At 42.8% G+C, this 21,489-nt stretch overlaps 1 protein-coding gene across 9 annotated transcripts in view; it reads right to left on the bottom strand.

Annotated features, from left to right (window-relative positions):
* Positions 1-21,489, bottom strand: part of MYCBP2 (MYC binding protein 2) — a 977,923-nt gene that overhangs the window by 698,706 nt on the left and 257,728 nt on the right. For 8 of the 9 annotated variants that reach the window (XM_033949399.1, XM_033949405.1, XM_033949401.1 and 5 more), the window contains exon 18: positions 1,542-1,649. The exons of the other annotated variant lie outside the window; for it this stretch is intronic. In XM_033949399.1, the coding sequence (XP_033805290.1) occupies positions 1,542-1,649 (108 nt within the window). The remainder of the gene's footprint in view (positions 1-1,541; positions 1,650-21,489) is intronic. 9 annotated transcript variants of the gene reach the window in all.

Below are 21,489 nucleotides of genomic sequence, written 5' to 3'. Positions count from 1 at the left end.
CTTAACTATCTCTCTCCCCACCACTTCATGAAAAATTATACTGCACAAATTATATTCAAGAGCCACCATATTCACATTACTTCTCTCCTCAACTCACTTCACTGGCTCCCCCATCCATCTCCAATACAATCCAAACTCCTTTTACTGACCTATAAGTGTACCCACTCTGCAGTCCCTTAATATATCTCTCCTCATTTATCTCCTCCTACACTCCCCCCTCCCCCGTGAACTCCATTCATTGGACAAGTACCTCCTAACCCTTCCCCCCTCCATTGCCAACTCCAAACTTCGTCCCTTCTATATTTATGTGCTGTATGCATAGAACAGACTGCCTGAGTCATTACGGCAGCCTCCATCCCCTGCAGTTTTCAAATCCAAGCTAAAAGCCCAGTTTTATGAGGCTGCTTTCAATTCCTAACTGCCACTTACCATAAAATTACCTATGTCCTTCCAATCACTCTCTCTGCAAGGAACAGCCTTATCCCTATATGTCCTGTCTGTCTAAACTAGATTGTAAGCTCTTCAGAGCAGGGACTGTCAACTATACAGTACTGTTTATACCTTCCAGCATTATAGAAATGTTAAATAGTAGCAGTAGTAGTAGAATGAATGCTGAATGGGAAGGAATGGCAGTGGCCTGTATACCCGTGAAAAAAATGCATTGAAATAAGGCAGGTAGTAAATGTGTGCATGCCCATACCTTAGACCAGTGGTCTCAGACTCGCAGCCTGGGGGCCACATGCGGCCCACCAGGTACTATTTTGAGGCCCTCGGTATATTTATCATAATCACAAAAGTAAAATAAAACTGTTTCTTGATCATATGTCTCTTTAGCTATAAATTACAATATTATTATTAATATTAGACTTAGCCAAAAGAAAAGATTTATAAACTATAAAGAGTGTTACCTCATTGTTGTTTCTTTAATAAGACATTAACTATTTTTTCTGAGGCCCTCCAAATACCTACAAATCCAAAATGTGGCCCTGCAAAGGGTTTGAGTTTGAGACCACTGCCTTAAAGGGAACCATGCCTTCCTGCATTACAATTTATTCTAAACTATAACATATCCAGCTGATATTAACCCATTTGGAAACTTCAAAACATTTCAAGATAAGCAATTATAGTAATGAAAAGCTATTATAACAAGTTAATGAAACACATGCAACAGAGAGAAATATGAATTCACAACATATCAGAATGAACGTGTAAACGGAACATGCCAAGCCTCAATCATAAAATAAAAAGAAACAAGAGACCAAAAATATTAGATTACCATTTCTTCCTTAGATTTATAACCATTTTGAAAAAAGGGGAAATGACTTGCTTCAAAAGAAAATAATTTAAGAACAGAGATATCAGGTAATAATTTTCTTTGTTTAGTAATTTAGCTTTTTATTTTTTTTAACTTTCCCCCTTCTTGTCAGGTTATAAAGAACATAGGTAAGAAAGAGTTTTGGTGCAGTTTTTAGAAAACAGACCGAATCGATGAAGAAATGACCAGGAGTGTGTCCTCCCTAGTCAGTAAGAAGACTAAATACCTTTGTGCTTGTCCCGCTTATGCTTTAGCTGTGCTGGATTGGGTCTGAATCTGGCTAGAGCCTGCTCTCGATGGTTCATAAAAATAGGACCAGGAAATGCAAGGGGGCCTGAGGAGAAACATTTTGCACATGCATAGGAAAGCTCACAAAATGGAAATGAAGCATTCAAAAATAAACAAAAAAAACCCAAATCAAATTAAAAAGCATGATACAATGATTAAAGCTTTTGAGTGTCTATTTGTCAATTACTTCAAAAGTAAAATATCTTCTATCTCATAAAAAGTGGCAATTAAAATATGCAATAAAAATAATACTTTATGGAAATATTGTCAAAAGCTCACACACAAAATTTCAATCTGGCCTATATATCTAATTTATACTCAAATGCTTAGAAAGGAATAGCGCATCTTAAACGTGCATTTATACTGAAGAAAACTTTTAAAATCTTAATATTAAAAAGAGCCCAAGAGCCCATTATTAAAAAGAGGGCAAGGTATTTCATGATGAAATTGCATAAAAAGAGGTTAGGTTCTTACCTTGCCAATATCTTTTCTAGTAGATAGGTTTATCATTCTGGACAGTAGGGTATTGTCCCTATCCTCATGAGCAGTGCAGAAGGAATCCATTCCAGGTTTTCAACTCCTCCTCCTTCTCTAGAGGGCTCTGCTGCCCCCTTCAGTTTGAACCAAAGCAGGCAATAGCCCTATATAGGAATATATGAGGGGGGATGGGGAGGAGGGTACAGGGAGACTCCACGAAATAAAAATCTGTTCTGCTCTGAAAATTTAACAAATGTGTTAAACATTTTAAGTGAACAATCAAAACATTAAAATAACCATACCAAACATTTATGGAGCTTGAATGTGATAATGCAATAGATTATTCTTCAGACTCTACACCATCGCTTTGGAACGCTCTCCCATTAGAAATTAAGCTAGAACCCTCGCTGGAAAAATTCCATTCCAAAGTTAACACATTTCTTTTCAGGAATACCTACAGAACCTGAGATCTCATTTCCTCTTCAAATATGGACATACATTTTAGCTAAGAACAAGCAGCACTTCCTAAGAAGCGATCCCCGTCCTCTCGTGACATTCCACTCCCAACTCCCTACTTTTGTTTTATTTGAATCTCGATGTAATTATATTCCTTAATGTTTTTCTCCTTGATTCTGTCTGTAACTGTCTGTATTATACCCTTATTTTATTTGATCATATATGACATTGTTTTTATTTTTCATTTTCTCTTGGTTTTACCTTATTTTTTTTTTATTACTATTGTTGTAAACCGTTTAGGTAATACTTGATAGACGGTATATCAAATGAAAAATAAACTTAGAATCTTGGTCTGACTGACATCAAAATCTCAGTTTTGACTCGAACCTCCTGATTGAGAGAACAAGCAGTGTGAGTAAATAACTGAAGGAGCAGGGCTCCAGAATGACACACCTAGCTACTACAAAAGATATTAGCAAGGTAAGAACCTAATCTCTTTTTCTAGTGCAATAGATGTGCCATTCTGGGCAACAGGGATGTACAAAATTAATCTTAGAAATTTAGGGTAGAACCTTTGCACCTGATTGTAACACTGCGGACCCAAAGACAGTGTCCTCCTGTGCTTCCACGTCCATTCTGTAGAACCTGGAGAATGTATGCAGAGTGGACCAGGTCACTGGCCTACTAATCTTCCCGGGCTAAATCACTCAAGCTTCTACCCATAAAGAAGCTATGCATCTTGTAGAATGCACTTTCAAGGAGACCGATGATTGCTATGGTCATTTGTATCCATCTTGAAATGGTCACCTTAGACGCTGGTCTACCACATCTAGCCTGACTGGTGAGCACAAATAGATGGTCCGACAGTCAGAACTCATTAATGACCTCCAGATAATCTAGGAAGACTCTCCTAAAATCCAGCTTTCTCAGAATCCAGTTCTTTTTCTTTGACCTTGTGGTCTGGAACACTGGAAATCTTACCTCAATTGATGTGAAACACTGAAACAACTTTCAGCAAAAAGGACAGGACTGTGTGTAAGAAAACTCCTGCCTCCATGATCTTGAGGGAAGGCCTCAAGCTCGGAGACTGATCTCGCTGACATAATTACCATGAGGAAAACTGTCTTGATGGTAAGATCCAACAAGGACAACTCTTGAATAGACCGATATGGAACCTGACTGAGGCCATGCAAAACCACGTTACGATTCCAAGACGGAAACAGTTGTTTTACCAGTGGTCTGAGCCTCAGTGTCCCCTTTAGGAATCTGGCTATGTCTGGATAAGAAGCCAGGTGAGCTTTGCATCCACAGGCTCTGAAACATGAGAGACCTATCACTTGGACCCTGAGTGACATCACTGTGAGACCTTTGTCAAGACATGATTGGAGGGAAACTAGCACCACTGCAATTGGAGCATTAAAAGGCTCCACCTACTCTTTCATGCACCAGTGTTGAAACATCTCCCATACAAGAGCTTGTTCCTTGGCCACAGCTGGACTAGAGTGTCCAGACCTTTGGTTCCAGGCTCAGATTATTGACTGAACAGGTTCGCAATCTTGTTCCTCACCGTAGCCATCAAATTGAAAATTAGTCAACCTCATTGAAGAATGGACTGGAATGCTGCTGCAGATAACATCCATTCTCCTGAGTCCAATGTCTGCCTGCTGAGGTAATCAGCTTTGACATTGTCCACACCCACTACGTGCACAACAGAGATCACCTGCAGGTGTAGCTCTGTCCACTGGTACAATAACTGGGCTCCCAGGCTCAACTGCACACTCCTGGTGCTTCATTGGCAATTGACATATACCATCGCTGTAGCACTGTCCAAGAAGAATAGGACTGCCTGTCTTTCCAGACATCTATAATGCAAAGCGCCAGTCTGTTGATAGGCTATTTTTTATGGGAGGCCAACCACCGCCCCTGGACTGGACATCCTTTGCAATGGCCTCCCCAGCCAAAAAGGCTGGCATTTGTTGTGAGAATCACCCATGAAGTTATTCTGAGGGGCATGCCCCATTATAACAACTGTGGAAGGAGCCACCAACTCATACTGCGGTGTGATTCCGCAGTCCACAGGAGGGTCATTCAAAGGGAGTCCTTTTGTGGGGACACGAGACAGTATTGCATTCTGGAGAGAATGCATGTGAGCCTTCACCCAAGGGACCATATCTATAGTGGCTGCATGGAGCCTAGTACTTGGAGATAGTGCCATGCAGACAAAACTGGATTGGCCATCGTGTCCACTATCCGAGAACAAAGCTTCTGTCTGTGCACCTCTAGAAGATAGACCCAGCCTTCTGCCATGCTGAATAGTACTCCCAGGTATTCCATGGATTGGGATAGAACAAGTTGGTTCTTTTGAAAATTCACTATCCAGCAAGACACGCTGAGCGTTTGCTCCAGAGTAATGTTTCGTTTTCAACTGAACTTTTTCTTGTGCTATCCTGCTTTTCATGTAAGTGACTTTACTTACCAGCTATGCAGAAGAGAAGGGGCCGGAGTGCTGCTGGCGTCTTGCGGCGCACCAGAGTCCCTAATCTCAGCAACATAGAAGAACTACTGAAGCAAATTCAGGAGGTTTCGACGGCATCAGAGGAAGCCCACTGAGGATGCAGGGAGGCAAACCCATTGCGGTACTCACTCAGCCCCGACGTAAGGGCACCACTCCTGCAGCCTCAGGTTACCAGCTCTCCAAGGGGTGGGGAAACCCCGGAACCTGTGGTGTTCTCTACTTCTGAGGCAAGCACTAATCCAGTGGAGAACTTGGAGGTTGGGACTCTTATTCAAGGAGCCCTAACAGATATTCCTGGGGCAAATGCATCTTTGCGGGATGGACATAATCATAGAGTAAGTTCTCAAGAAATTCAATAGAACGGTGAGCACTTTACTACTAGACAACCTTTAATTTCCTTGGTTAAACCACCTGAGGTAACCCTAGATTCTTTATGGGACCTTATTGCTAGTTTTGTAAAGACCATAAGTCCTAACTTTCAATATGTTGAAGAAAAAATTAAGGCACACGCTAAAGAGCTCAAGGATTTGAAAATGGATACAACTGTCTCTAAATCAACTACTCAGAAAACTGAACAGGAAATGACTATATCTAAACAATTGCAAGAGACTTTAGTAAACGACAATACCAACCTGAGAAGAAAAATTGAAATGCCTGAGAATAATTCTCGTAGTAATAATTTAAGGTTGATTAATTTCCCTAGGTTAACGATAGTAACTCCTAGGGAAGTGCTTAAGAGATATTTATTGGAAATCTTAGAGGTTACAGAAGAAACATTACCTCCATTTTCACATGTATATTATTTACCTGATAAAAATCGAAATCAACAGCAAAAAAGGTCCTTAGATCAAGAGCCAATGAATGTCTCAGAATTATTAGAGATGTATGATAAAGAGGCAGCATTGTCCACCACATTGATTGTAACTGTAGCTCTTCCGATAGATAAAGTATGGTTATTAAAACTTTTCTTTAAAAATAGACAAAAAGTTTTCCTTGGTGATAAAATACAGATGTTTCTTGATCTTTCACATGAGACGCAAAAGCGCCACCGTGAATTTCTTCTTTGGAAACCTAGGGTTATATCCTTGGGAGCTACTTTCTATTTGAGACACCCTTGTAAATGTATTGTGTGTCACCGTACTGTTAAACATGTTTGTTTTCAATTGACAACTTTTTGGGTACTATCTCGTCTGGAGGGAGAAAAACCTTGAGCCCTATAGACTTTGATTTAAATATGGAACCGTGTTCCCAGCACTATAGTTTTTAGCATTCTTTAACACATTGTTATGTATTTTTGTTTTCGCTGTTTCCGAAAATCTTGGTTCCCAATGAGGACTTGAGCATAAATAGTTAAATATTATTTACTTTATTGAATGTTGTTTGTTTAATTAATTATCTGTACTGAAGGGACACGTCTTGTAGTTTTCCATAGAATGTGTTTTGGAGCAGTAAGACAACCAGGCCCTGTTTGTTTTTCCTTCTCTGTAATAATGCAAGGACATCTAATGTTTGAAAAGATGTGTGTTCTTATGCTATGTTTAATCCAGATATTGTTTGCCTTCTCTTGCCAAATATTATAAGGCTATTCTATTATGTAGTTTTCCTTAAGTTGTGTTTGAAGTTGTAAATCCAGATTGTTTGCCTTCTCCTCCTGATATACTACAAGGCCATTGTATATTTGAGAGATGTGTTTTCTTCTGTAGTAAAGTGAATCTAATTGTTTTCTTAGCTGTAGTTGTAAGAAAATTTAGATAAGACTTTGTTAGCCAAAGCACCTTTAGACTTTGGCTTTAGATAAGTAAAGGATTTTGTTATTTCTTTTAAAGTTGCATGTGATCTGATATGGTTTGCATTTACGTCATATGCTGACGACCCTTACCCATGTAAGATGATATAAATTGAGGTACAGAACATTCAATAAAGTGGACATGTTTGAGAGACAATAGGTGTCTGTTTTCTCTTAGATATTGTCCCCGGATGCATCTGCTTGTCAAATGACAGAGTGTGTACAGCCATCATCGGGCTTTAACAGTGGGGGCTCCTCCGGGAGGGACGTTGATATCACCGGTATTTTGTGAGTATTTCTGAATTTTGAATTCTGTTCTTTAATACTCACGGGTATTAGGTGCCCTGTTCCCACCCTTTATTTGTTAAATATAGATTTTTGGGAAGTCTATAGCGGAGTTTATAACAATAAAGAAACTCCTATTGTTCTTTTGGGAAGAACTATATTACTTATAGAGCTGCCTGCGCACTCTGTCATTTGTGGGGTTAACACTTTTTGTATGTGCTTTCTCTCTTCTATTGCTATTCTTTTCTATTGCTTAGAGATAAGATTTTATAGAGTATAAGACTATATTGTATATTACTGTTCTGTATCTCGCTTATAAGGTAAGATAAGCGGGATTCCTGCATTGCTATATTGTTTTTGTAATGGGTCAGAACGGTAGTAAGGTTCCCCCCCCCCCTAAGAAAGCTGAGACTTGTAAGGCTTATGTTGCCCGTGTATGTGACACTGGATATTATTTTATTGATCCTTGGATAGATAATATGGCTGGTTGGACTGAAGGACTTCATAGTTCGAGTCCGTTTCCCCGAGATGGGGCAAATGATACGTTTCATATGGATATGATAAAGGGATTGTGTTTGGGGGATCATGAGGCATGGCCATATTATTTAGGGGATCCGCACTGGGACAAAGAATATATGAGAAGGGGAGGCATTAATTGGCTTACATATGCTCCTTATTGGTCAGCTACTGATAAAGATAAAACATCCAAGCTGTCCATTCTTTCCCCTGCTCAATTACATGCTGCAGAACAATCTATCTGTGCTGCTAGCCCTCCTCCTTATCATTTACAAATTCCTTCACCCAGTGCTCCTCTTAAACTTTATCCCTCTTTATCTAAGGATGATATTGACCTCCTTATCGGTAGTACTCTTATTCCTCCTCCTCCTCCACCTCCCGTCCTGTCCGGTGCAGTTGCATCAGGACTGGTTGCTGACACTTTGCCACAAGACATTACATTTCCCACTGTATCCACGACCAGCCCCACTGTTCGGGGGCCGATAATCTCTTTTTCACCCCTCCACACTCGTAGCGGTACTCAAAGGGTTACGGAAGTACAGGAGCTGATGCAAGAACAGATGCCCTTTCTCACAGTGGGGGATACTCTTTTGAAGAAACCCATTGAGTTAGAAGACATTAACAAGATCATTAAACACTGCCCCAAGCCTCTTGTCTCTGCTAGTGCGACTTTTCACTATTTAAAACGAGCATGCAAGGGTCGAAATTATACGCAGGAAGATATGCGCCTTATTATAGATGGCATTGTTGGACACAGTTCCCCTTGGGACTGGTCTAACGTCCCTAGTATTAGTGTTTTAGAGCCTGCTACTGTCACAGCTACTGCTTATAGACTGAATACTGAAGCAGGAAATGCTGTTATGTGGAATGAATTACAGGCAGAGCTTGATCGGTGTTTTAAGTCTCGATCTTCCCTTCCTATTGCAGTAGCCTGCAAACAGAAATCAGGTGAAACTGTTGTGGATTTCTGGAAGAGGTTTAATGAAACCTGGACCCAAGAGGCGGGTCTCAGTTCTCATGCTAATATGGATTCCCTACTTATTCAGACTTTCCTTTCTAACCTCCGTTCTCCCTTGCAAATTCTGGTCAAACAAATGATTTCAGAATGGCCCACTAGTTCTCGTGCTGAATTTCAAAATAAATTAATGGAAAAAGAGGCAGCAGGTTGTTTTGAGATCTCTAAACCTCGGGAAATCCTGCATCAGGGCCAGCTACCCACCTGGGGACCGCGCCTGACTGCTACTCGTGGAAGAAGGGGTCGCGGGTTTCGCAGGGGGAGGGCTCCAGTCTCCGGTCGAGGTGGTAATAATCCATCCAGAAGTACTGGATGTTTTAATTGTGGGGACCTTAGTCACTGGCTTAATCAATGCCCTCATCCCAGACCCCCCGCATTACCAGTTCAGCCCGCCCCACCGGTGGTGCCTACCCCTCCCTCTACTGTGAGACCATCTGCCACTTCTCCTCGTTTTCCTATCTCCTGGCACAGCCCCCCTACTCCCCAATGAAGGGGCCCGGAGGTTTATACCCCAGCATTCACTTTGGTCTCTGCCTTTGCTAAGGATTCTCCTATGATATCTCTTATTGTACAAGGGAGTCCAGTGCCTTTTCTTGTAGATTCGGGTGCCACTTGTAGCACCATCAGTGAGGATTACTATCGGGGCCCACGCATGAATGCTGAACCTTCTATGGGAATTAATGGGGTTTTGACTAAATCCTATCGTACCACACCCCTGTCTGTAGCTCATCCTGATACAGGCTTTACTCTTTTTCAGCACTCCTTTCTTATTATTCCCCATTGCCCTGTCAGCCTTCTTGGTCGAGATCTTTTTTTTCCTCTTCTCATTCAGCTCACTACAGATGATACAGGAGGTTTGCATGTCTTTTCCTCCGTTATTCCCATTCGCCCTCCGTCCACCCTTTACCTTTCTACTTGCCCTGACACACTTTTGCCCCTTCCCCCAGACTCTCCGGTCTGGGCTTCTACTGACACTGATGTAGGCTTTATTTCATGTACCCCCTATCGTGCTTCTCTGAAATCACTCATTCCTGTTTTCATTAAGCAGTACCCAATCTCCCAAGAAAAGGAGAAAGTCATGATTTCACTAATTGCTTCATTTCTTTCCTCTGGTATCATTAAAACCACCATCTCTTCCTACAATACGCCCATCAATCCTGTTGTCAAAGCTGATGGCACCCCCCGTTTTATTCAAGACCTTAGGGCTGTTAATGCTTTGGTGATTCCCATTGCACCCATTGTCCCGGATGTCCCTTCTCTACTCTCCTCCATTCCACCTGCAACTCATGTTTTTTCAGTCATTGATTTGAAGAATGCTTTTTTTTCTGTCCCTGTTGATGAGGACACTCAGCCCCTTTTTGCATTCACTTTTAAGCAACAGCAGTATACCTGGTGTAGAATGCCTCAAGGATATGTTGATTCCCCTGTGGTTTTCTCCATTGTCCTGCGGGCTACTTTACAGTCATGGACTGCCCCCCATGGTTCTATTCTCATTCAATATGTGGATGACCTTCTTTTGTGTTCCATAACTCAGGAGACCTGTCAAGCTGATAGTTTGCACCTTTTACAATGGTTGTCTCTGTGTGGTCACAAGGTGTCACGAAATAAACTACAATGGTGTAAAACTGAAGTGGAATACCTGGGTTTTGTCCTGACTCATGGTCAGAGGAAAATTAGCACTTCTCGCATTGCTGCTGTTTTGGGTTTGCCTCGCCCAGCTACTCAAAAAGACATGCTTACTTTTCTTGGTATGATTGGTTACTGCCGCCAATGGATCCCTGATTGTTCCTTCTATGACCAGATTTTGAGACAGACCCTAGGTACTGAAATGACTGATCTTATCAGATGGACTAAAGAAATGTTGGACGCTTTTGGACATTTGAAATGTGCTTTGGTTTCTAGCCCCGGCTTGGGTCTTCCTGATTATGACCAAATGTTTCATCTCTTTGCTCGTGACAATTGTAAAACTATGGCGGGCGTCCTGGCTCAGGATCATGGCGGTAAGTTACGCCCTGTTGCTTTTTTTTCTAAAGTTACCCCTGTTCAAGTTCAAGGCATGCCTGCCTGTTTAAGGGCCCTAGCTGCATGTGCTATGGTGGTAGAGATGGCTACTCCTCTAACCCTTGGTCACCCCACTACCCTTCATACTTCTCACGATGTCCAAGCCCTCCTTCGCAATATTCATACCCAGCATATGTCAGCTCAGCGCCTTAGTGGTTATGAGGTCATCCTCCTTTCTAATCCCAATCTCACCATCAGATATTCTGCCCCGACATATGGCCCTGCTCTACTTTTAAATGGTCTTTTGGGTCTTAAGGGTGAACAGGATGCGCTTCCTCCTGATCATTCCTGTGTCTCCCTGATATATCAAGACACTTCCCCTCGCCCTGATTTGTCCTCTACTCCTCTCCCTGATGCTTCCTCCATTTTTGTTGATGGTTCTTGCTCACGTCCTAGTGACAACACCTTCCACACAGGATATGCTGTGGTTGAACTCCCTGATATCATCCATGAGGCTTTTTCCCTCCCCTATCCATCGGCACAGGCTGCTGAACTCATTGCTCTTACTCGCGCCTGTCACCTTTTCTCTGGTAAACGCGTTAATATTTATACTGACTCTAAATATGCCTTTGGTGTTGTACACGACCATGGTGTTATCTGGCAGCGTCGCGGCTTTGTGGCCGCTGATGGTAAGCCTATTTCTCATTCTTCCCTTGTTTCGGATCTTCTCTCTGCTTTACTCCTGCCTGCTGCAGTTGCTATTCTTCATTGTCGTGCACACACTGGCCTTCAGACTGAAGTTGCCAGAGGTAATGCTCTGGCTGACCGCATTGCTAAACAAGCTGCTTTGGACCCCCCTCCTTCCTCTGTTCTCTTTCCTCTTCTTTCTCCTCCTGCTTTTCCCCCTTCTTCTCTTTTTTCCCAGCTTCAATCCTTTGTTACCCCCTCTGAACTTGATGCCTGGCAAATTGCTGGTGCCCAAAGCCGCCCTTCGGACGGACTTTGGTGCAAAGAGGGGAAACCCTGTATACCAGCCGCTAGTTCTCCCTTATTCATTGCTCAATATCATGGCATTGGTCATCGTAGTGCTCGCTCGACACTCCAGCTCCTTGCCAGTGATTTTTTCATTCTTGATCTTCGCTCCCTGATACAGACATATATAGCTCGATGTCTAACTTGTCTCCGTGCTAATCCCAACATACCCCATAAAGCACCACACCAGCATCTTACTTACCCCACTTCTCCTTTTTCACACTTACAGATTGATTTTACTCATATACCTCATGCCACTGGGACCCGCCAGGATTATGCTCTTGTTATTGTTGACATGTTTTCCCGATGGCCTGAAGTCTTTCCCACTACAAATGAAACTGCTCAGACTGTGGTGAACATTTTACTTCGTGAAATCATCCCTAGGTGGGGATGTCCCATACACATCAATTCAGATAATGGTCCTGCTTTCACTGCCAGAGTATGCAAAGCTTTAGCTACCGCACTCCGTATTGAGTGGAAATTTCATCTTCCATATCACCCACAGAGTTCTGGTATTGTCGAACGCATGAATAGGACTATTAAAGACAAAATCAGGAAAGCCACAGCTGGCACGTTTGTGAATTGGAAAAAATTCCTCCCTATTGTTTTAGCTGAAATCAGGATGCAGCCTCACTGCACCACTGGCTACTCTCCCTTTGAGATTCTCATGGGACGACCTTTCCCCGCCCCATGGGTAGACAGACCCTCCATAGTTGAGAGTAGTGATCTTCCTTTGATACAAGAAGAATATGTTCGGAAGCTCATTGAAACATTAGGGCATGTTGAAAGAACTGTGTCTTGCACTTCTCCTTTCTCTCCACAGACTCCTACCCATTCCTTCCAGCCTGGTGATGAAGTCATCATCCAGAAGCTTTTCAAGGATCGGAAGCAGACGGATTTCCCCTTTGGCCCTCCCACTACTGTGATCGCTGTGACCAGGACCGCTGTACTCACTGAGGAGTCTCCTGTTTGGATCCACGCAAGTCGCTTGAAGAGGGTTAACCTAAAACCCCAGAAGCAAGCCGTCTCTGCGCAGATTTCACCCCCTTCAGAGGAACAACATGATGATCTCATCACAGCATTCCACCAACTTTATCTTTCTCCTCCTGGCAGCGCTGCTGCTAGTTTTCTTTCCTGTATGGATCATTTCTAACTGTGTCTACAGGGATGATGTGTCCTGGGTTCACGACACTTTCTGCCCATACCCATCTGTAAATGACACTCCAACAATGTACTCATCTGCAAACAGCACCCCCGGCGCCTCTTTGCGACTGAGACGTCAAGCTGGACTACTCCCTCGCAAAGGCTGTCCTTCAATTGGAATTCAGAAAGATAGACAGTATACTACCTTTTGGTATAATTCCAGTAGTGTGCAAGTTGCCACCTTCTCCTTTGAGTATTGTGACATTATGGTCTGCTCATCAATTGATATCCCAAGGCTATGCCATTGGTCCTCAGAGATTCCTAAAACTAAAGATATATATATATGTGTTACTGACTTACGTTGGGGGGATAAGTGTGCATCCTGGGGAGCAGTAGGGTGGAATACTGGCACTGACTGGGCTTATAGACCAGAAAGTGCTCTAAAAAAAGTGGATCAAAATGGTAAATCTCTGCTTACTCGTATGACCCTTCGTAAGACTGGAAACTGTTATAGGAGAAGGGCTCCTGAACAAATTATTAAGCTTTCTCTTACTATTGACAACCCTAGACCTACTGATGAAGGTATGTACGTTATGGGCATATGGTTTAAGGGTGGGTCTAGCTATCCGACCCATCAGTTTTTCTTACGGGATCTATCTACCTCCACTCATCCTCTCCCGCCATTTTGTGGGGGCCCCAAAAATACTAACCCACTGGCCCCTACATTCAATAAACTTACTGACATGATGGCTATTGCCAATCCCACTTTTGAAGATACTATGGCTGTTGAGGTAGGGTTTTCAGAACGTAACCTTTGGTTAGAATGGATGAAATTCACTGCTGATCAACATAATAAGAGTAATTGTTACATATGTGCTCAAGCTAGGCCCCATCTAGGAACCGTACCTCTGGACCTCCCTCCTGGTATCCAACCATGCTTTTTTGGGTTATTTACCAATATCTCCTCTAATTTTACCGATCCCCTTTGTGCGCTGTGGCGTTCTAAATACCCTTTGCTGCCAGGACAGAAAACACTTGACATAGCCGTTACTATCTATAAGGGTAATTACACATGTCATGTTTCTAATTTGACACAGGGTAGTTTTGTGGGCAACTTTCCCCCAGGTTATTGTTCTGTCTTGGATTATAGGTATGCCCCATTGTTACAGCATCAGATTTTCACCCTAGGTGATATTTACTGGCTCTGTGGAGACTTTAGGCTCCGTGTTAAGCTACCCAGCCAGTGGATAGGCCAGTGTGCTTTAGCTAAGGTTATTATGCCTCTGCATATCCTTTCTGAAGGGCACTCTTCCTCCTATTCACTTTCTTCCTCTCCTCTGTCTCGACATAGACGTGATCTCCTTGGTAGTTTTGATCCGCATGTATATATAGATGCTATAGGGGTCCCAAGAGGGGTCCCAGATGAATTCAAGGCCCGAGACCAGGTTAAGGCTGGGTTTGAATCCCTTATTCCCCTTATTACTATCAATAAGAATGTTGATTGGATTAATTACATTTATTATAATCAGCAACGCTTTGTGAATTACTCTAGAGATGCCTTGCAAGGTATTGCTGATCAGTTAGGCCCCACTTCTCAGATGGCTTTTCAAAATCGTATGGCCCTAGATATGATTTTAGCTGAGAAGGGGGGTGTTTGTAAAATTCTTCCCAGTACTTTATCGTGTTGTACATTTATTCCTGATAATACAGGTCCTACAGGAAAAGTTACTATGGCCATTCAGAAATTAGCAGACCTCAAACATAACTCTGGTTTATCTCATCCTTGGGACCAGTATTTCAGTTGGATGCAGGGCTGGGTAAAAGACCTTCTTATTGTCTTAATCACTATTATTATCTGCATTCTTGTCTCTTATGTAATTTTTCGACTGCTCATGCGCTGTGTTATTCGTATTACAGCTCCTAAAACTCCTCCTCGAGAGACATATTTGGAATATCTCTCCCTCCAAGCTCATGCTGTACATTCATGACGTCATTTACATGACGTAAGAGGGGATTTGAAGGGACACGTCTTGTAGTTTTCCATAGAATGTGTTTTGGAGCAGTAAGACAACCAGGCCCTGTTTGTTTTTCCTTCTCTGTAATAATGCAAGGACATCTAATGTTTGAAAAGATGTGTGTTCTTATGCTATGTTTAATCCAGATATTGTTTGCCTTCTCTTGCCAAATATTATAAGGCTATTCTATTATGTAGTTTTCCTTAAGTTGTGTTTGAAGTTGTAAATCCAGATTGTTTGCCTTCTCCTCCTGATATACTACAAGGCCATTGTATATTTGAGAGATGTGTTTTCTTCTGTAGTAAAGTGAATCTAATTGTTTTCTTAGCTGTAGTTGTAAGAAAATTTAGATAAGACTTTGTTAGCCAAAGCACCTTTAGACTTTGGCTTTAGATAAGTAAAGGATTTTGTTATTTCTTTTAAAGTTGCATGTGATCTGATATGGTTTGCATTTACGTCATATGCTGACGACCCTTACCCATGTAAGATGATATAAATTGAGGTACAGAACATTCAATAAAGTGGACATGTTTGAGAGACAATAGGTGTCTGTTTTCTCTTAGATATTGTCCCCGGATGCATCTGCTTGTCAAATGACAGAGTGTGTACAGCCATCATCGGGCTTTAACATGTACTATCATTGCTTTCTGTACAAGTATAATACAGTGGAACCTTGGTTTACGAGCATAATTTGTTCCAGAAGCATGCTCGTAAACCAAATTGCTCGTATATCAAAGCTTGATTCGTTCCACCTCCCTCCCCCCCCGGCCCCCGGCGTTGCTGCATTTAACCCCCCCACCCCCGGCCCCCAGCGCTGCTGCACTTTACCCCCACCCCCGAGGCCACCTGCACTGCTCCACACCCCCCTGCGATCCGACATACCCCCACTCGTGTCCAAGATTCTCGGAGAGAATGATAACTAGAAGGCCTTCAGCATGCACAGATGCTCAAGGCCCAGCACAAGGAACAGGGAGGATCTTCGGGCACCAGCATGTCCTGTGCTTTGGTGCTGGTGCCGATGCCAGAGCGGGGTAAGCGATTGTGTTTGGGTGGGTGTGTGAGTGGGGGATACCAGACCGCGGCGGGGGGGGGTCTGACGTGAGCTGGGGGGGGAAGCCGGATCACGGGGGGAATACCGGATCGCAGAGGGGGCTCGCAAATCGAGGCAAGCTCAGTTTCCGAGGCACAGATTTTGCAAATGTTTTGCTCGTCTTGCAAAACACTTGCAAACTGCAGAACTCATAAACCGAGGTTTGACTGTACTTGATATTTAAATCTGAAAATTAATAAAGATATAATTTTTAAAAAATAAGAAGAATTCACTATCCAGCCCAGGCTCTGCAAGACCTGGACCACTTCAGCTACTGTTTGTTCCCTTTTCAATAATGATGGCGCTCTAATCAGCCAGTCATTCAGATATAATCCTTATAATAATTATTCACTTATAATCCTGCCCTGTGGATATACACTGTTAGCACCACCATAACCTTGGTGAATGTGGGGGGCACTGTTGCCAACCCAAAGAGAAGCATCTAGAACTGAATGTCTCTCCAGCACATGGAAGCTAGAAATTCCCCCAGAGCCACCACTATGATGACTGACTACACAGTTTTCATGTGAAAGTATGGAACCTTCAGGGCCTCATTGACATGCTTATGATCCAGAATGGGTCTCCAGTCCTCTCAGGATTTCTTGGGCACTATGAAGTATATGGAGAATCTGCCAGAGCCCAATTCTTCTAGAGGCACTGGTTCTATGGCCTGAATTTCTACAAGTCTCTCTACTATTGCCAAGACTTTTCTGGGTGCCTCAACTGGGAGTCTAAAAACCAGTCTGCTAGGGAATGGGCAAACTCGACCTTGTCATAAATGAAGACTTGCTGCGCTTGCAGATCTTTCGCGCTCGTATCGACCAGAGCCAAAGCATCTTGGTCTTCTTCTAAACGGGCCTCCACTTTGCCATGCAAGTGCCTAGTTCTGCCAGGTCCGATCGAAGTTCTGTTGCCACGGTAGTAAATTAACCCAGAAGTTCCACCATTCATTGCAGATCTCTCGGAATAGCGCCCAGACTTCAGCCAAGGGATCCAGCAAGATAAGATCAGAGTTTTCTCCCGTGGTAGGTTCTGCAGTTGGAACTTTCAGAACTAACATTGGGATCTAGCAGCGATGTGACCATACATCACAAAGTTTATAGAACTATTACAACTTACAGCACTAAGCTCTCTTTGAAAACTCATAATCGGGTCTCCTGAAGCAGAGATCGAAACAGGGCCACGTTGGGACCCCTTAAACTACTTTCAAAAGCTAAGTGAATATCATTATATTCAATTTACGCAGTGATGGCTGTTTTTTGATAAACAAAGAGAAGATATCATTCATAACAACTTTGAAGGATTAAAAGAACTTTGAAATTAATATAAACCATTCACCACGTCTTAGAGCGTGATCACTGATCTCTATGAGTTTGCAATGACTGGAAGGTGAACTTTTATTGCAGGGGAGTTTATTAGCCTTCCCTTCAGAGTTTTATGTCTCTGAGCATTTTACATATTTAATTGATCACTCTCTATAGACAGTTTTTTCTATTGAAGTCAGTTTTTCTTGTTGCATTTAAACTCCTTTCTGACTTCTTTTTTGATAGTTATCATCCCTGATTTTTCTAAAAGTAAACTAAAAATATAGCACAAAGATAAATAAGCCCCCTCTTTCCCTTTTATATTTTGTACAAAACCATTCCTAACCAAATTTACAGGACAGCATAGTTTAACAATACCAATATCAGACTGAAACAACCAGAATTCAGTAATACATAAAATACCTAATTTATAAAAATAAGCAGGTCTTGTTCCACACTGATCTTGCATTAATGAAACATACCCTTAAAAAAAAAAAAATCAAACACTAGAACCATATAAAGGAATTATTACATTACATTAGTGATTTCTATTCTGCCATTACCTTGCAGTTCAAGGCGGATTACATAAGCATTGTCATTATATTGCTAATACATAAGGCGGATTACATAAGAATTGTCATATTGCTAAATAATAAGGCAGATAACATGAGTTTTCATGATATTTGGAAATACATAAGGAGTAGATTGAATTTTGTTTTTCTGAGATAATCTGGTTGTGTTATATAGGTTTTGTGTATTTTTTGAAGAGTAGGGTTTTTGTTTCTTTTTTGAAGGTTTTGTAGTCTGTGGTCAATGACAGCAGATTGGTGAGTTGTGTCTGTCCAGTTTTGCTGCTTTGGTGGCCAGTAGGTTGTCATACAGTTTTCTTCGTTTGACATTTTTGGTTGGCGGGTGTGTGAATAGTGTGTGGGTTCTGTGTCTGGTTGATGTGGATTGAGTTAGTCGGTTGTTCCAGTAGGTTGGGCTGTCTCCATTTATAGCTTTAAATAGTAGGCAATGGAATTTGAAGTGTATTCTTGCTTGTATTGGGACTTCAAGCAGTGTTCCCGCTAAGCTGCGCTGGGGTGCGCTGGCGCACAAAATATTACCTCGCAGCGCACAAGTTTCTCGTCACAGCGCACACAGTGTAGAGCACAGTTCTTCAACCGCCGGTCCGCAAACAAAATCTTGCCGGTCCGCAAAGGATTCGGTCCCCGCCGCAACGAAAGGCCGGCGTCAGCTGACTTGCAACTTCCTGTTGCAGTCGCTGTGCCGGGACTCCTGCCCTTCGCGGGACTCCTGCCTTCCACCCGCGTTGCCTCCTGCCTTGTCTCCGCACCTCCAGACCAGCAGCGGCAGCTGTGTATGCTTTTAACTTCGGCACAGAGCTGCCCCTAATCAATAGTTTAGCGCGGTTCTCATAAGGCAGCCTCGGGGGCCTTTGCTAGGCCGGCCCACATCGCATCATCGAAGCGGGCCGGCTATCAAAGGACCCGAGGCTGCCTCATGAAACCGCGCTAAAACTATTGATTAGGGGCAGCTCTGTGCCGAAGTTAAAAGCATACAGAGCTGCCGCTGCTGGTCTGAACTCTTGGGCCGCTGAAGGAGGGCAAAAAGCAGCTGTCCCGGAGGTTTCCCTTCCTCTCGCCTTTCCAGGTTCCTTTTTTTCACCTTTTTTTTTTTTCCTTCAAACTGGCAACGTGGCCCCAGCATCGACATCAATCAAGTAAGTTCACTGTCAATCAAGCGGTTCTGCTCGGCCAAAGCTTCCCCTGTGACATGAGCCACCCTCAGGAGAAAGAAAGTGACCCACAAAGGTGAGGGGAAGGGGGGCAGATGATGGAAGTTGGGGGGGGGAGAGAGAGAGAGAGAGAGAGAAGGGGCAGATGATGGAATGGAGGAGATGAGAGAGAGAGAGAAGGGGACAGATGATGGAAGTGAGAAGAAGGGAGAGAGAGAGAAGGCAGATGGATGTCAGTTGAGAAGGGAGAGCAGATGCTGAATGGAAGTGGGGAAAGAACACTACTGGCTGGAAGGAGGAGATAAATAAAGGGGGAAGAAAATAGTAAGATAATGGAGGGGTGAGGGAAAGGGGGTGACAGCTGTGTGTAGACACAGTGAAAGAGGGAAAACGGGACTAAATAGTAAGAAAGAATTTAATTTTGATGGAGGCAGAAAATAGAGAAGAAGACAGAGAAGAAAAGGGAAGAGAGAGCAGAGAATGATCAGATCTGAGTGGAGGAAATGAGAAGAGAGATATGCTAAAAACCACAGGGGGGAGGGAAGGATAGAGATGCACAGACCATGAGGGGAACAGAAGGAAGATGATGGATGCTAGACCCAAATTGGGGGGGGGGGGGGGGGGGGAGGAGGAGAGATGGCAGGGAAAGACAGACAGTGAATGGAAGGGGCAGATGCTGGACTGAAGAGACAGAGAAGGTTATCATGCTGCTGTACCGGGCCATGGTACGCCCTCACCTGGATAAGAGATTGTATCAAAAGTTGGAACTGTTTCCTGTTGAAGAATTTTCGAATTTGTCTTAGGTTTCTCATAGTTGCGAATTATGTTTTTATAATTTTGTTGATTTGTGGTTGCATGGTACAGCCTCTGTCAATCAGTACTCCAAGAAGTTTTAGCGTGGGTTGAAAGGGGTATGAGATCGAGTTTATTACTAGGTTTGTTAAGGTTGGGGTTTTACTGTTTTCTAGGAGGATGAAGTTTGTTTGTCAGAGTTAAGTTTTAGTTTGTGTTCTGTCATCCATGTTGCTACTGTTTCACATGTTCTGTGTTTTGTGCCTGTCATGGTGGGTGCTGGTTGGTCGAAGGGGAGGAGAATGGTGATGTCATCTGCATAGCTGTAGGAGGTTAGGCCTTGTTCGTCTAGGCAGAAGCCGAGGGAAGCAACGTACAGGTTGAAGAGTGTGAGTGACAGAGGTGATCTTTGGGGTACTCCGCAGGGGTTGGACCATGGTTCTGATTTTTCTTTGTTTGTTTTAACTCTGTAAGTCTGGAATGTAGGAAGCCTTTAAACCATGATAGTATCTATAAAGCATCGATCACTTCAGGAAACAATTGTCAGCATTAATGTGCTGGCAGGTCCATAGCAGACTCAGCAAGATTTACTAGGCTCCCTTGGACGATCATTTTATGTTGTCTTTCACTTTGTTAGATATGTTGAAAGTTGAACAGTCAAGGGGTAGGATTATGGTGTGGATAGTACTTATATAAGACTGTTTTTGATTGTACCCTATTGTAACCTGATTTCAGTTAATTTATATGTGTTATTTGAATGGAATTTGTAAGACTAAGTAGGTATTCAATCTAGATAACCCTGCAATGTTGGCTATATTCTGTTTAACATGTGTGTAATCTGTTACGCCATTGTGAATGTTTATTTTGTGCACCGCTTTGATCAAAAGCTGTATATGAACTTTCTAAATAAATAGTGGGATATTATATTAAACAAAAGGGGAGTGTGTAGCACAGTGGTTAAAGCTACAGCCTCAGCACCCTGAGGTTATGGGTTCAAACCCACGCTGTTCCTTGTGACCCTAGATAAGTCACTTAATCCCCCATTGCCCCAGGTACATTAGCAAAATTGTGAGCCCGCCGGGACCGACAGGGAAAAATGCTTGAGTACCTGAATAAATTCATGTAAACTATTCTGAGCTTCCTTGGGAGAATGGTATAGAAAATTAAATAAATAAATCTGATCCTGGGAATGTCTGCAGATAGACTGACTCTTGCCAATCTACATGTGTTAAGTCCAATGTTTGGGAGTATCCTGCAAAGCCTTGGACTTTCAAAAGAAATGATAATGACAGGTGCTAAGTAAAACAAAAGGGTCACAGACAGACTGACTCCATCTTCCAGGTCTCCACAAGAGCCATACACCCTATTAATTAAGGGCCATTGTTTCAAACAAATACCAAATTGTGACAGAAGATGATACTGGAAGATCCTATTTTTAGAACAAACTCAAATCTATAAAAGACAGGCTTCAAGTAGAGAGTTGCGCAAGGACAGAAATCCCACCAGTCCCCACCAGAATCCTGCCCATCCCCATCCATACCCGCCAGAATTCTGCCCATTCCTGCCCGATCCCACCAGAATCTCCTCCCTCCCCACGATGAATCCCTTCCTTTCCCCTATAAAAATTACCTATCCCCAAAAAAGCAGCAATTACTTCTGACGGTTTTGATTTTAGCTTTAATTGAGTTTTACAGAAAATTCAAAACCGTCAGACATCT

This window comes from Geotrypetes seraphini, chromosome 6 (assembly GCF_902459505.1).
Source record: "Geotrypetes seraphini chromosome 6, aGeoSer1.1, whole genome shotgun sequence".
Lineage (NCBI taxonomy): Eukaryota > Metazoa > Chordata > Amphibia > Gymnophiona > Dermophiidae > Geotrypetes > Geotrypetes seraphini.
Note: the sequence above shows the minus strand (reverse complement) of the source record. Positions and strands in the feature narration are given on the sequence as shown.